General features: G+C 46.5%; 1 protein-coding gene across 3 annotated transcripts in view; it reads right to left on the bottom strand.

The window, feature by feature from the left end:
* Nucleotides 1–7,267, bottom strand: part of GFPT1 (glutamine--fructose-6-phosphate transaminase 1) — a 52,930-nt gene extending 45,663 nt beyond the window's left edge. For 2 of the 3 annotated variants that reach the window (XM_081333594.1, XM_081333595.1), the window contains exon 1: nt 7,216–7,261. In XM_081333594.1, the coding sequence (XP_081189720.1) occupies nt 7,216–7,222 (7 nt within the window). In that variant the 5' untranslated portion in view covers nt 7,223–7,261. Of the gene's footprint in view, nt 1–7,215 lie in introns of all 3 variants that reach the window. The other variant, XM_081333596.1, reaches the window with a different exon arrangement.
* Between the last annotated feature and the right edge of the window lie 8,471 nt (nt 7,268–15,738).

Genomic DNA, 15,738 nt, shown 5'->3' with positions numbered 1-15,738 from the left:
ATCATTTTTTTATTATATGCCATTATTTTTATTGACAAGTATGACATATGCACTCAGACACTCCAAATGACTTTCTCCCCTTTAAATCTAGTTCTCATTGTGCCGTCTTTCTGGGGAAAGACATGAAACCGACCTGTATTCAGCCAGAAGAATAGCATCCATAATAGTCAATGGGTTTACACTCTGCCAATCCTCAAGTTCAGAGTACTGGAACTAATGTTTTCAACGGATTTCTCAGATTTCTAATGGTCTGAATTTAGATAAAAAGGAGTTTTGCATCCCACACTAAAAGCCAAAGAGAGGAACCTTTGGAGGCCTTTCCAGGAAGGGCATGAGTGTCCACTGTTCCTCCCTGGCTGTGGAGGATGGGTCCAGCTGGGCACCAGCATCCAACCCTGGCTGGCAGCCACTTCTCCACTAAGCTGGTTCCAATGCCAATTCCCTTCCTCCTCCACAACAGAGGCCTGGACTGTACATATGAAGAATGCCAAGGGGTAAGAGAAGCTGACAAAAGACAGAAACCGCCCCCCAACCGCCCCCGCCGCAAATGAAGCCCCAGCTCAGGTGGGAGGGCTGAGCCAACCTTGGCAGATTTTGAGGGGGGGAAAAGAGGCTGGGCCAAAGCTGTAGACTAAACAGGAAGTTAAAACAGCATCCTGAATGAAAAGACTCCGTGTGCCAAAAAGGATTTTAGCCAACTCACCTTTTTACAGAAAGCAAACATTCAACCCATCCTCCCACTCTTTGCTGGAATGCAATTACGGAGCAGGAAGGAGCCCCTGGATTCACTGCCCCTCCCCCCCCCAGCATTTATCTAAAACCATGTTTCAATAAGGAAACAAATGAAAGAAACTTGTAATTAATAAATAGGCTAATAAATTTAAATAAATACTATGACTAATAACAATACTTGTCAGAACAGCTATCAGGATAGGCAGGATGGATCAGAGAATCCTAGGGCTAGAGACAGGAGACCTTATTCAATCCCAGACAAATGTCTATCCAATCTTTCCTTGAAGACCTCCAAAGACGGAGCACCCACAAGTCCGGGAGGCATTGAAAAAAAATAAATCAATTTTTTAAAAGCATCAAAAGAAATCACAATTCCGCTCTGCTCCGGAGCGATCAGACCACCTTCCTACTATTTTGGACACTGCATTTTGGGAAGGACCTTAACAAACTGGAAGTTCTTGGAAGAAAAACGCGGGAGGACTGGTTCAGGGGTCCCCAATCCCCGGGCCACAGACCAGTACCGGTCAGCGGTCCATTAGGAACTGGGCTGAGCAAGCGTGCAAAGCTTCATATGTGCACAGGCAGGATCTAGGTCAGTGGTGGCGAACCTATGGCACACATGCCAGGGGTGGCACTCAGAGCCCTCTCTGATGGCACGTGCGCCACCACCAACAGGGGGTCCATCAGGCCACCACCACCCCCCGGAGCAGGAGCCCCAACCAGCACAAAGGAGACGAAGTGGCCAACTAGCAAGCTTGAGTAGAGGGGTGGAGCAGAGGTCACCAACCATGGTCAATTGGTGGACTGGAAGAAAAGGGAGGGGGAAGCATTTTACATGTGTGCATGTGCGCACGGGGCCGCGAGCACGCACATGCTGCAAACGGGGCGGGGTGAGTGCCTGCGTGATACCCACTAGCCCTGCCCCACTCTTGCGTGGTGCAGCGCCTTGTATCTGCACCCTGCAGTGCGGCAGTGGCCGTTTTTGTGTCTTGCAGCACGGTGGCCCATTTTTGCGCCCCCAGGTTTTGCGTGCCAGAGGCGGCACTCAGAGGTGCCTCCCTGCTCCCCCTGAGGGCACCACAATGCTGATGCGGCCCTGGCACTTTGCGATAAATAAGTGGGGTTTGGGTTGCGGTTTGGGCACTCGGTCTCTAAAAGGTTTGCTGTCACTGATCTAGGTTGTAGTGTGTGAAACTGTCCCCCTGCCCCCAGTCCATGGAAAATTTGTTCTCCACAGAACCCGTCCCTATTGCCAAAAAGGTTGGGGACTGGCTGGAGGCCCAGAGGTTGCTCCTCCTGGAGAAGACCCTCAAGCTGATCTGAAGTGAAAGGACTCCCGAAGCATTTCCGAAGGCAGGGCCAGAAACAAAGGCTTTAAAATGCAAGGGAGCAGATTTCAGCCGGCCCTCAGGAAGAACTTCCTAACTTTCAATGTTCAACACTGGAGGCTGGAGGAGCATTTGTCAAGGATTCTTGCAGGGGGTTAGACTAAGTGATCTCTAGGGCTCCTTCCAACACTCCACGGTTAAAGGGAATCCCTCTCTATCTTTGAGGGCGGTATACACAATTTTGCAGTGCAGTAAATCAGTGTTGTAGATCGGACATTAAAAATCAGAATAAATTGCTAATTGCAAAGAGGAGTTAACAGATCCTTTTTATTTTTTGCTAAGATGAAAAATCATTGCTCCTGTAGATCTGACATCTTCCCTTTATCAATTAGCCATTGCCTGGAATTTCTCCCAAATTCCACCCTCTCTTATTTCACACCAATGAGTGTTGAATAAGCGCTGATTTTAAAAAAATCATTCCACCTTTCATATTCTAAGAAAAATTGCTATGATGCTTTGATTAATAAGTGACTTTACAAGATTTACTCTCTTTTATGTTCCCAATAATTTAAACCAACCAAGACAATAATCTCATAAAGTGACTATCAGTATTAGAAAATGCTATCCACAGCATATTCAGAGACAATAACATTATTAGAAGTTGTAATGCAGCACACAGCTGCACTTCCTGTTTAGAGGACACACAGCCCACAACCCAGCTCTATTTTGACAGTAGCAGCAGGACTTAAAATGCATTTATCTGAAACATTTATACAGCCACCCATCTTACATTGACCTTTACACTGAACTCAGCAAAGAAGCAAAATAACAGCAATAAAAATAAATCCATATGCTTTTTTGGTAACTCGTCACCAGTCTATTTTCGGTCTAGCCCAAAATATTCAAATTGCTTTAATGTTATTCCAGTGTATTTAAAAGGATGCACTGGGACACAAAGCACAGTCCAGGCTGCCACACAACAGGCAAGCCCTACGATGAATTTGAAGACACAATGACAGTCTACTCATAGCGAGTTACCGGTATTTATAGTACCAACTGCCTCTTCTATTGTTAGCATTCTCACAGTTGCGAGTTGCCCTGGGAAATCATATCCTAAAATTCAACCCTCACTCCCCCCCCTTGCCCCCTATTTGAAAAACAAACACAATTAAACACAGAAGCTGGTTTTGGCTTAGCTTCCAGTCCTGCATCATGGGGTGAAGAGGGGGGGGCTGCCTGCCATCTTAGGAACTCAGCATACCTGGCTTAGTGATGTGTAAAGGCAACCATTGTGAGAAAATAATGGTTTATAGCTTCGTGATGCGTGAAACCAGGCTTTTGCAACAGAGAGCTTCGTACAGGTAATCCTCAACTTACACCATTCATTTAACAAGCGCACAAAGTTACAAGGCTGAAAAGGTGACTTACAACAGGTCCTCACTTAGAATTGTTGCAACATCCCAAGGCCACGCAAACACAATCTGAGTGCTTGGTAACCCGCATGTATTCACCATGATGGGCATCCCAGGGCCTTGTGGTCGCCACTGCGAGCTTCCCAGCTGGCTTCCGAAAAGCAGTCAGTTACTGAACGACCACAAGATTCAGATAACAACCGTGGCAAAAAAAAGGTTCATGGAATGGGCCATGACTGAGTTAGCAACTGCCTTGCTTGGCAAAGGAAATTCCGATCCTAACCGGGGTCGTAAGTTGAGGACTGCCTGCAGCGACACCAAGTGAGCAGGAAGCTGTGAAGTAGGTAAGTAAGTGGTGATGAAGTGGGGGGGGGGGAAGAGGGGTTAATGGATGCATGTAGGATCCTAAATAAAGGCCCTAAATACTCTATGTGGGGAAGCAGGCAGGATGTCAACTGAATACAGGTAGTCCTCCAGTTACACTCATTTAGTGACCGTTCAAAGTTACAACGGCACCCAAAAAGTGACTTAGGACCATTTTCACACTTACGACAGTTGCAGCATCCTCATGGTCGTGTGACCAAAATTCAAACGCTTGGCGACTGACTCCTGTTTATGACCGCTGCAGTGCCTTGGGTCTTGCCATCCCCTTTTGCGACCTTCTGACTAGCAAAGTCAGTGGGGAAGCCAGATTCACTTAACGACCGTGTGTCTGATGATTTGCTGTGGCCAGAAAAGTCATAAAATGGGGCAAAACTCAACTCTCTTGCTTAGCAATGGAAATACGGTGCTCAATTGTGGTCATAAGTTGAGGACTACCTTGTATACACCGTACAGTCCAGCAGAGAGAGAGAGAAAATGTGTGCACACAGCACTTTAGCTACTCGGGAATCTGGAGCTGTTGGAAATGTGGAGCCTCCATCTTCACCGTCCTCACTTGAAGGCCAATTTTTTTCTGCTTCGGCTCTTCCTGCTTCAAAAGCCAGCGTAACTGACACTTACTGAATTAGCCACAAGGATTTGGCTGTGTGTTATCCCTTTAAGCCGAAAGACATCACTGATGAACATCAACCACCAGGCTCAAGGCTCAAGGTTGACTCAGCCTTCCATCCTTCCGAGGTAGGTAAAATGAGGACCCAGATTGTTGGGGGCAATTAAGCTGACTTTGTAATAATGCCGCTTGGGGGGTGTATGAAAGCCCTAATAAGCAGGCATATACATAGAATGAAGGCTACTGCTAAGCTTGTAAGCCGCCCTGAGTCTTCGGAGAAGGGCGGGATATAAATGGAAATAAATAAATAAATAAATAAATAAATAAATAAATAAATAAATAAATAAATAAATAAACTAGGCAAACCTCATCAGGGGCTTGGAGCCCAATTGGACTGCCTGTTATCGACAAAGGGGACTGGCTGGGTGGGCAGCCCGGAAGCAGAGAGGCTTTTGGCCATGCCAAGTTTCAGGGTATGTGGCCCCCCCCCATGCCCCCCACCCACAGGAATGCTTGTTGACAAGCAGAGCACAAAGAGGCGGGCATAGACCAGGGGACAGGCCTTCTCAGAGTGGCCCCCATTTTATGGGACACCCTGCTCGCCCCAGAGGGACAGAGAGCCCTGAACCCACCAGCATTTCACAAACACGCCAGTTTAATTTACAGGCAGTCCTCAGTTGCAAGCATTCATTTAGCAACTGTTCAAAGTTATAACAGCGCTGGAAAAAATGACTTGTGGCTGTTTTCCAGTTCCAACCTTAGCAGCATCCCCGTGGTCACGTGATTGAAATTTGGACACTTGGCAGCTGGCGTGTACGTATGACAGTTGCAGTGTCCTGGGGGGTCATGCGATCACCTTTCGTGACCTTCTGACAAACAGCCAATGGGGAAGCTGAATTTGCTTAGCAATCATGCTACTCACTTAACTGCAGTGATTCACTTAACAACTGTAGCAAGAGAGGTCATAAAATGGGGCAAAACTCACTTAACTGTCTCACTTAGCAATGGAAATTTTGAGCTCAACTGTGGTCATAGGTCGAGGACCATCTGTACTGTGTGTTCCATTTAGGTCAGGGGTCTTCAAACTTGGCCCTTTGGGAGTTGAAGTCCACAAGTCATAAAAAGGAGCAAGTTTGAAGACCCCTGCACTTAGGTATTGCCTGTTTCTGTGTGGGGTACAATTGTTGCTTTCTCCAATGTCCACTAAATTGGTTTAATGTTAAAGTATTCACAAGGTTAATTATTTAGTTATATTATTTTAATTCTTCCCATTGAAGCTTTCTTTTATCTTGCAATTGCCCTGCCCAGAGTTTATCTCTCTGGCTATCACACCTGGCTTGGGAAGACACACACTCTATAAGAGGCTTTTCAGAATCCAACATTGCACTCCTCAGTGAAAGCCAGGTAAGGCACATCCTGGTTTATTAGCCCAGGACCTTCAGCACCCAGTCATTTGCACACGCGCACACACACACACACCACTTTCCCTGGTTTAACTATTTCAAGACCCCATTTCTTCCACTTGTATCCCACCTAACAATGCACAAGGGGGTATTCATGGCACAAATTATGCCTCAACAAGCCAACCTCTTGAAGTGTCAACAGGCTAAGACAACAGCTAGCTTCCCACAACACAAAGGCCCGGACTCGGTCACTTTCAACTGTTGGTGACCCAACCCTGCGGGTTGTGTGCACCCAGTCAAGGAGGACTGCAGAGAGTAGATGAGAAACCCCAGTTCTTTTCCCAATTCCTGTTTTGCCTCCCATGCACGTGTGCACACACACAGAGACACACACACACAAGTACGCAGCCCACCCACTCGCCTTGCCCCAGCCACTGAGACAGCCCCTCCCTCACATCTGCCGTGGCCTGCAACAGGGAGCCCGGGGGCGCTAGCCGCGTATCACAGGGTCACCATTTACTAAACTTGTATGCCGCTTGACTCAATGACTCCAGCATCCAAACAATGGTAAAGGAGGGCCACGAAGGGGAAAAAACGGGTCTTCCGGGCTCTTTTGAAAGCACAGCCAAGCGGGGAGACGCTAAATGATGTCTTCTAATGTTCAATACGTGCACAGGAAGAGAGAGGACGCGTCAGGGATCCAACGCCTCCAGGCTACATCTCCACGAGCCGCTCAGCCCAGGTTAAGGCTCCGGGCAGATCTCATCTCATCCTCCACCTTCCGGGCCAAAGTTCTCTCCCTTTCACTCAGCAGGGAGAGCAAACCCGGGTCCTTTCCGAGCATTCAGACGAGCAGGGATCCCGGGTGGCACAAGGCTGCCACTCTGCAAACCGGGCGCCGGCGGGAACATTTGCCACCGTCCGCAAGGGCCAAAGGACCCCCTCGCCCCCGGGGACTGACCGACCGACGCCGGCCGCGGGGGGGGCCCTCCCCAAAAGGGCCCCCCTAAAGTTCATCGAGGGAGCCCCGGGGGAAGCGAGCGGGCCGGCCGGCAAGCCACAGAAGCTCGCCAGAGCCTCACAGACACGCGTCGGACGGTTCCCACATTTCTGGACACCCTTCCGGGGATGAGGGGGGGGGTTGATGCCTCCCGGGCTGAACTCCAGCGGTTGGGTTCACACGAACTGCGAGTCTCGTCTCCGCGCGAAGCTGAGACCCCCAACACTCTGCACGCGCCCCAGAGGACGAGCGCGCCCGGCCGGAGGGGCCCCATCGCGAGGACCCAGGGCAGGCCGGACTCTCCCCGCCGACCCCGCGAGGGCACTCTGCACATGCCCGGGAGACTCACCACACATGGCGACCTGGCTACTCTTTCCTCCTCCTGCGGCTGCTGAGGCTGCCGGGCGGCGGGTCTGCGGCTGCCGGGCGGGGCGGGCGCGGGGAGCATGCGTAAAAGCCGTGTCGCCATTGGCTCGCGTGCGGAGAGGCGGGCCCGCCCGACGCCCCGCCCACGGCCGGCTGGCTTGCTGGCGCTGGGGACGTGGCAGCCGGATCCGCGTCCGCCAGGAGGGAGCCTCAGTGGGCGGGCGCAGTCTACCTGCCGGCTCTTCCTGGTCAGGGGCTTCCCCGGCCTGAGGCGACGGGCCCGCTCGGAAGAGGGGATGACCCCCCCCCGAAGCCCTGGTCGGGGATAGGAGACCTAGGTCAGTGTTTCCCAACCTTAGGAACTTGAAGATGCGTGGACTTCAACTCCCAGAATTCCCCAGCCAGCTATGCTGGCTGGGGAATTCTGGGAGTTGAAGTCCACGCATCTTCAAGTTCCTAAGGTTGGGAAACACTGACCTAGGGGTAACCCCGGGGCAGCAGGGGAATCGGGGGAAAAGCCGCCCGCCTCGCTCCTTGCAACCCCCGAAGTCCAACTGGGCTTCTCGGGATGCTAAAAAGGAGTGTTTCGTGCTTTTTTTTTTAAAGGGGGTGCGGGGGTGCGATGAAAGGGCTTGGCTCCCCTATCCGGGGTTGGGCCAGAAGCCCCTGCACCCGCTCCCGACTTTCTCTGCCCTGCTGAGCCCTGTATTATTGGACCATGGTTTAATCAGACATCTCTGGGCCATATACCATGGTTTAAAGATGATGGCGTCTGGTTCCAAGTCTGAATTATGGGAGGATTGCAATGGCTGCATTTGTGCAATGCCCTTGCACTTCGATTTTCTGAATCCAATTTTCTGAGATTGCACCATCAGCTGACTCACCCCAAAATATAGTTTGCTAAATTCTGTTTCAATCTGTCCTGCAAAGAGGAGCTCTGAGGTCTGAACCCACCAACTGGTGCTGCTGTAAGAGAGTTTATTTACTTATTTGAATGTTTAAGCAGCCCCATTCCAATTTATCCTTCGTGTGAATCCTCTTTCCATATAATACATCTCTTAAGACTGCAATTTGGTGCACATTTTGCTAGAGATCACACTATTTACTGAATTTACCCCCTACTCTAGCACAGTGGTTCCCAACCTTTCCTGCTTTGCGGACCGGGCTGTGCAGGGGGGAGAGGAAATGGTTCTATATGAACAGAACCATTTGCATGAGCAGCAGGCACTCACACAAATCGAGCTGCGCACATGTGCTTGCCTGCTGTTTGCACAACACAGTTCCGTGTGGGCCACGGCCTGGGAGTTGGAGACCCCTGCTCTAGTGGAATATAGGAGAGGAGCTTCATTTTTTTCCTAGCTTATATGGCTGAAGCTTTGAGTACTTGATCAATTCAGAAAATTTAAGATCTCTTCCAGTTTCTTCCAATCTGTCCTGTCCAAGCACTTTCTGTTTAACATGCAAAACATTGGGGCAAAGTTTTCTAGGATTCCTAGCATTTAAAAAGCAGGCAGAATTCATACAGTAGTTTCAGGTGATGCAATCCCCAGACAAGGGAGATTTCATTCCTTCCTATTTCTCTCTCTTCTGAATTTCCCCAGCCACTGCCACCATGTTCACGCAATATTCTTTCTCCTCTTTGCCCCCAACTTCAAAAAACCCACCAAAAAAACTGGTCCTGCTGATCCGGGATGGCACGTGCTTGGCAGCTGGCCTGATGCGGATGGCAGCTGACTCAACTGGAACAATCCAAACAGAAGTGGACAGGAGAACAAACACATTTCATGCCAGTGAAGTTACCGCACAGGAGGAAGTGTTTGCTTTTGTGATCTGGAAGTAGTGCTTCAACAGGCAGGTGGCAGCTACAAAAAGATGACGAGGTTGCTGGCTCCTGGAATTGTCAGCAGTTGTTGAATACGATAACTCTTGCCGACTAACTTGCACATAAATATAAATCTCGGCATGAGAATTAAGTACTCCGGGAAAGGGGCTGCCTGGGTTTTAAATCACTTCTGAATCGACTCTCAAGGGTCAGTTTCTTGGATTCTCTGTGTTCCCTTTCCTGATCCGGTATTGACTAAACCTTGTAAGCTCATCCACCCATCTTTGCCCCTGAAACCTCCCTCAAATTGCAAAGCCCACAAGCAGAGGCTGCCCAAACGTGAAACCAGCAGAGCCTGGTAACTTAAGGCCCACTGCAGGTGTCAACGCTGTGATGAAGCCAGAGCCAAAACAATTCAAACACATGGGAACCAAGGTCATTGCTGATAACATTTTGGTGAGTTGGGAGGAGTGCCCACATTTTCTAACAATTGGTGAATGTGATTTATGACAGCAAATTGGGATGGGAATTGCCACTTGCAACTCTGTAACAGGTGAGGGGAATTTAGTCTTGAGTTCACCTTTGTATGTGCCGTTATTTTGTAGCCAAATAAAGATGTTCTTTAAGGAAGAAATTCTTGTCTTGAAGTTCTTTTAAATGGTCTTTTAAATTTAAAACAACAAAAGCATTGGGTGACATGCTAGGGTTCAGCACCTGACAACTATTCTTAAAAGCACACCCTGTTCTTGTGTGATTTTTTGGGAAGTTCTGGAGGCCGTGTAAGGATGGGGTTGCTCTCACACGGCCTCAACCCTCCAAAAAAATTAAGTGTTTTACTTGTATTTCAGTTTTGTAATTATTTGATGTTTCTTTGTATAACACAGCTCCATAGATTGAACTGTATTTTTTTAAATAAAAATATACAAAGAATTGTTTTCTCTTGGTTTTTTTGTGTTGTTTTTTTTTTGGGGGGGGGGGGGAGGCAGTGATATTCCAGCAAAGTCAAATTAAGCATTTTCCAAGTTTTTGACATGCAGAGCCCAAATGTCTTGGTAATCACTGGCCGGTTTCCTTAAGGTGGCCTTGGGCTGCTTCAGCTGCCAGCCCTCCAGAAAATGCTGTGGTAATTCATTCTACGCCTCTTGGAGAGGGTTGAATTATTCCAGTAATGCTTGAGTATCCTTTTTTCCTGCCATCAGAAAGGTTTTATTTGTTGATTGTATCATGCCAGGAGACAATCTGGCTCTGGCCAAAGCAGAGGCGAGTAGCATGGTTTTTTTTTTCTTTCAGAAAGCCTCACTGAGAAAGAAGTTGAAGAAGGTAGAAAATTAAGTTCCTTCCCATCCCAGGCCCAGAAGTTAGGGGCACCCCACCCACCCATCCCTGGGCACGGAAAGGAGCAAGAAGGCCATCTCAGGAGCTTCTGGTTCATTCCTGCTTTGGGAAGAGGCCTTGAGGAACTTCAGAAAACCACCCACTTTGGGGGCTTCTAAAATGGAGGGGTTAGGGTTAGGGTGCCTCTACCTTCTCAGGCATTCCTCCATGTCACACCAAAGGTGGACACCTTGGATTGCCAGTGTCAGAATCCATTTATATTTCATTTCTAACTGTGCAAATCTAAATCTCATCCCTACTGGATTCTGCCATTTCCAAGGAGTGGAAGAGAAGGCAGGATGTTAATTGGCCATCTCTATCCCTTAGATGCAAGGTTTGTGTATTCAGCCTGCCTGGAGGCCATCACAAAAGACCAGGGAAGAAACCCTTTGAACTAAGAAGAACAAAGAAAGAGGGAGGGGGGGAAAACTCTGGTTTGTATCTCCGACTGGAATGTTGAAGGGGAGGAAGTAATAATGTTGCAAATGTACTGGGGGGGGTCTCCTTTCCCACTAGCAGTTTGACACCTGAAACTCGACTGATCCGGGACTGACCAAATGGACTGAGGGGAGGGGTCTTACTCGGGGACACTTTAAAAGTACCTCTACTCGGCTTCCGGTTGCCTTCCGGGTGAGATTCAAGGTGCTGGTGATGACATATAAAGCCCTACATGGCTTGGGTCCGGGATATCTAAGGGAACACCTGCTGCCGGCATCAAGCTCCCTTCATCCTGTGCGCTCCCACAGGGAGGGTCTTCTCAGGGTACCACCGGTAAGAGTTTGCCGGCGGACAATACCCAGGGGGAGGGCCTTCTCTGTGGGTGCGCCTGCCCTTTGGGACCAGCTGCCTGTAGAGCTTAGGACTGCCCCTGACCTTCGCTCATTCCACTGGGACCTGAAGACCTGGCTCTTCGAGTTTCTGGCCTGGACTGAGAGTATTAACCGGGGTTTTAATTGTATTTTTAATTGTAATTGGGGTTTTTAGTTCAAGGTTAGTGTAATCATTTTAATTGCTTTTAATTTTTGTAATTTGTTGTATTGCTTTTAAAAGACCTTGTGAACCGCCCTGAGTCCTACGGGAGAAGGGCGGTATATAAGTCTAATAAAACAAACCCAGGACTTCCGGTGGCTCCGCGGCGACGGAGGCAGCCTTCCCAGGCTGCCCGCGGCTCAGCTGATTGATTTTCGCCCGAAACAGCGCCGATCAGCTGTTCGGGCGAATTTGAAGCCCCCTCCTCGGGAGAAGAGGAGGGGGTGAGGCCCCAGGTAGGGGTTGAGTTCTCCGGGGCCGCCTGAGCTTGCAGCTTGGGCGGCCGAAGGATTGAACTCCCCCGTAGCCTGGGTCGCTCCCAGCTGGCCAGCGCCTCTGCTCCTGACTTTATGGAGCAGAGCCAGCCGTCTGCGACCACCCCTGCCTGAAGGAAGGACTATGGAATAAAAAGAGCAGGCAGAGCGGTACAAGAGGAAAAGGTGAAGAGGATTATTTTATTCTACTCTCAAGCTTGATGGACTTTTTAAACTCTAAGTGAAAGTGCGTCACAATTGAAAGTAAAAGATGGCGGCTAAACCTCCCCCTAAAACTCTTCGGAGTGCTGGAACTTCCCCGGTGCAACAATCATCATTGCAGGCATTGCATCCTCCTGATGTAGTGACATCGAAGGACTTACAAGTTGCTCTTGAAAAACATACCCAGGTAATCTTGGAATCAATTTTGGAATCAATGGGTGATAAATTTGCACAGATGGAGGAGAAATTGAAGAAGTTGGAGGAGAGAATGGAGGAGAGGATGGAACAGAAGTACAGGGTGATGAAGGTAGACATTTTGTCTTCAGTGTATAAAGTGGCTGAATGTGTGGAAGATTTGGATGAAAAAGTTAAAGATTCGACTCAAAAGAATGCCATATTAGAAGCAAAAGTATTGGAGAATGAAGATTTAAGACACAAAATGGATAAAGAATTGAGTCTTGCTCAATATTTCCAGATGCAGTTTGCCATTAGAATCAGAGGTTTAAAGGAGAATATTAAGGAAGATCTAAAGCAGCTGGTTTCTGAGGCTCTCGAAGTGGTATTGAATCAGCCAGCATCTGAAATAAAAGGAGGCATGGATAAAGCGTATCGTGTGAACTCATGGATTGCTAGACAGAGAAAGTTACCTAGAGATGTGGTGGTTTATTTTACAAAAAGGGAAATTAGAGATGTAGTTATACAAGCTGCCTATGATACTAAGGTCGTGATTGCTGATCAAGAAGTTCTGGTTCTAAAAGAAATTCCTCCAAAGATTTTAAGGAGAAGGAAGGATTTTACATTTCTTGTGCAAGAGCTCAAGCAACGAGATATAAGGTTCAGATGGGAGATTCCAGCGGGGTTGATGGTGATGCATGAAGGTAAAAGGTACCGTCTGGTCACTGTGATGCAAGCGCGTGATTTTTACAATAATGTTTTAAAAGCAACCCCATTAACACTTCTGGAAGCTGCAAAGGGATCTGGAGAAGGAGAATATCAAGAGGTTGAAGATGGACAGACAGAGGAGAATGGTGCTGGAGGAGATCAAGTTATAACACTTTTGGATGATCCCAGAGAACAGAGGGTGACGCGTGCTGCTTTAAAACGATCAAAAAAGATAAAAGAACAAGATCAGCAGAAGTCTATGGAACTTTCACAACGTACTTACAGTCAAGTAGTGGGAGGTGGGAAAAGATTTGGGTGAGGAATGTAAAATTTATACAAGTTTGAAATCTAAGAGAGAATTTTTATAAAATGTTTTATAGATGGTATTTAGATTTTAAAAAGCTAAGCATGTATCTGAATTATTAGCCTAAATGTTGGAGGTGTGGTGATAAAGATGTAATATATTTTCATATTTTCATATATGGTAGACTTGTAAAAAGGTCAAGGCTTTTTGGATAAAAGCCTGATGGAATATACTAAGTTGATGTTGAATTTAATTACGGGGATAGTACTGGAAAGAGGAACTGCCGACTATAGAGGAGTGGATTTTAAAGGTTTCTGACCTGGTCGAAATGGTGAAGATTTCGGCCTATTTGAAAGATTACTCGCAGGAACGTTATATTATGGAAGGGAGAAAATGGCTTGGGTTTATTCAGAACAAGTATAGGGTTAAGAAGTTTTATATTTGAATAAGTCTTCTTTCTTTGTTGTTTTTTTCCTATATTAGTTTTTTTTATATATATTTATATATATTTAATATTACTAAGGTTTGTTTTATCCTATATAAGCTAGAGAGTGATAGATTTTAGGGTTTATGGTTGTTAGTATATGGTTGTTTATGATTGTTTTTTTATATATATACCTTGTATTTAGCTCTGGGAAGTCGGGGGGGGGGAGAGGGGGAGGGGGGAGAGGAAGGGGGGGAGGGAGAAGGGGGGGAGGGGGGATTTTTTAAGGGAAAAATTGTATGTAAAACTTTTCAATAAAAAAAAAAATAAAACAAACCCAGGAATTTTCTTTCTATTTTTGTAAAAATTGCTTGGCATGAGGAAGACAATTTAAGTAGGGTATTTTTTTTTGGGGGGGGGGAATTCCGCCCATTTATATTCCTTAAACAACTCCCAGTTCCTTTCTCCCTCCATTTCTCTTTTCAATCCGTCTCCCAAGTTGTGACATTTCCCTCAACAGCTCTATATTCCCTTTTTAAAAATCTTTTTCCTTGCCATCATATATATTTTGCAGACCTGAGGGGTAGAAGGTCTTTTGCATTGTTGTTGTTATAGCTAAATCTTGCAATATTTTATTTGTATATAGTTAAACATTTCCTTTCTTTTATCTCTTCCATCTCTAAATCCATTTCCTCTTGTTTCGTCTTCTGATTTCTGGATTATTTGTTCATACTTTGTAGTCATTATCTGGGAGCTTTCTAGTTATAGATTTAATTTGGAGATTTGCTCGTCTAAATGTTTAGTCTCTTTATTCCTTTTTATGTCCTCTTTGCATTCAACAATTGTTTGGTGAATTAGTTGTAGCATAGAATATATTTCTTTCTGAAAGGTGTTTTTTATTTTTTCTTGAGGCATCCAATAGATTCCAAAGTATAGGTTCGGTTCTGAAAGCAATATTTTATAGTAATCCCTTGTCTCAAGTATACCAAACATTGTCAATCAGGCAAGGTTATAATCCACAATCTTCAAAGTGTTCAAAATGTTCAACCTCTCTGAAAACAGCTCAAAAGTCTCTCCCAGCCCGGCATAGTCCAAGGTCAAATTTTTCTCTCTCCCACTAGCTCTTGAAGTTAAAAGTCCAAGCTCAGTAGGTATTTATAATCCAAGGTCCTTTATTACCAGCTGTTCTCCAGTTATATTTCATTTCTATCTATCTTCTCTGATATAAAAACCAATTCTTACTATCTCCTGGATTTCGTCATACTACTAAAGGGGAGGGGGTATGCATGGGGTTTTTACTACTTTCACTTCCTCTATTCACTACAAAGTAACCTTTTGTTGATTCACTTTGGGTCTGCTAACCATAACAATGTGGCCATCTGCCTTTCATCCTATGCCCCCCTGAACTTCTCCTCTTTACCTGGCAGCAATGGAAAAATGGGGGGGAGGCAACACCTGGGATCTAGGTAAAGAGACGATTGAGTGATCGTGCGAGGGAGCCGGACTGATATTATTTTTCCTGAAGTTAACACCTAGAAATCTGCTGGTTTGAATCGCCCGGAAGAACTGCGGGGTGGGGGGCTGCTTGGGAACATTTTAAAACATTGAATGGTACGGGGGATCCCCCAGATCCTGTCTAGCATGCCTTCTATCAATTTCTCTTAATAAAAATTCCTGTTGGAAGAGACCGTTTCCAAGAGTTCTGTTTTCTTAAGATGTAGATTGAAGTGGATCCTTACAGGTGCTATACACCAATCCACCACTAGATGTCATTGCACTCTTTAAACAAATAATTGATTTCTTATATTTCACCTCAATGTTTTTTTTCCAAAGAGAAAATTTTAAGTTATCTCAGTTCTCAAATCTATTGAAACTGTAGCTTTATGTTACTTCCACTTCAGTATTGTATGTTTCTGTCCCTCATAAAATTAAAAGGCCGCTTCCGTTTACATTCAGAGGTTTTTAGCTTCTTGGGAGCCTTTCCCAGGAAATTCAGTTGTAAAATAGTAAAGAAAGGATCAATATTCTCACCCAGTTCCAAACATGCTGTTTATGACGTCTTAAGTAGTGCTTTTTTCTCCTTCAGTTGTCAGGAGCTAATGGCCGGCCACAGGAATGTAGCCGGTCTTTCCCCTGCCGGTTTGGAGGGCTTTCCTTGGATCGAACAGAAAGACTGCCATCTTTCCATGATCAAC

This window comes from Vipera berus (genome assembly GCF_964194415.1).
Source record: "Vipera berus genome assembly, chromosome: 8".
Taxonomy (NCBI): Eukaryota; Metazoa; Chordata; class Lepidosauria; order Squamata; family Viperidae; genus Vipera; species Vipera berus.
This window is presented reverse-complemented; position numbering and strand designations above follow the sequence as displayed.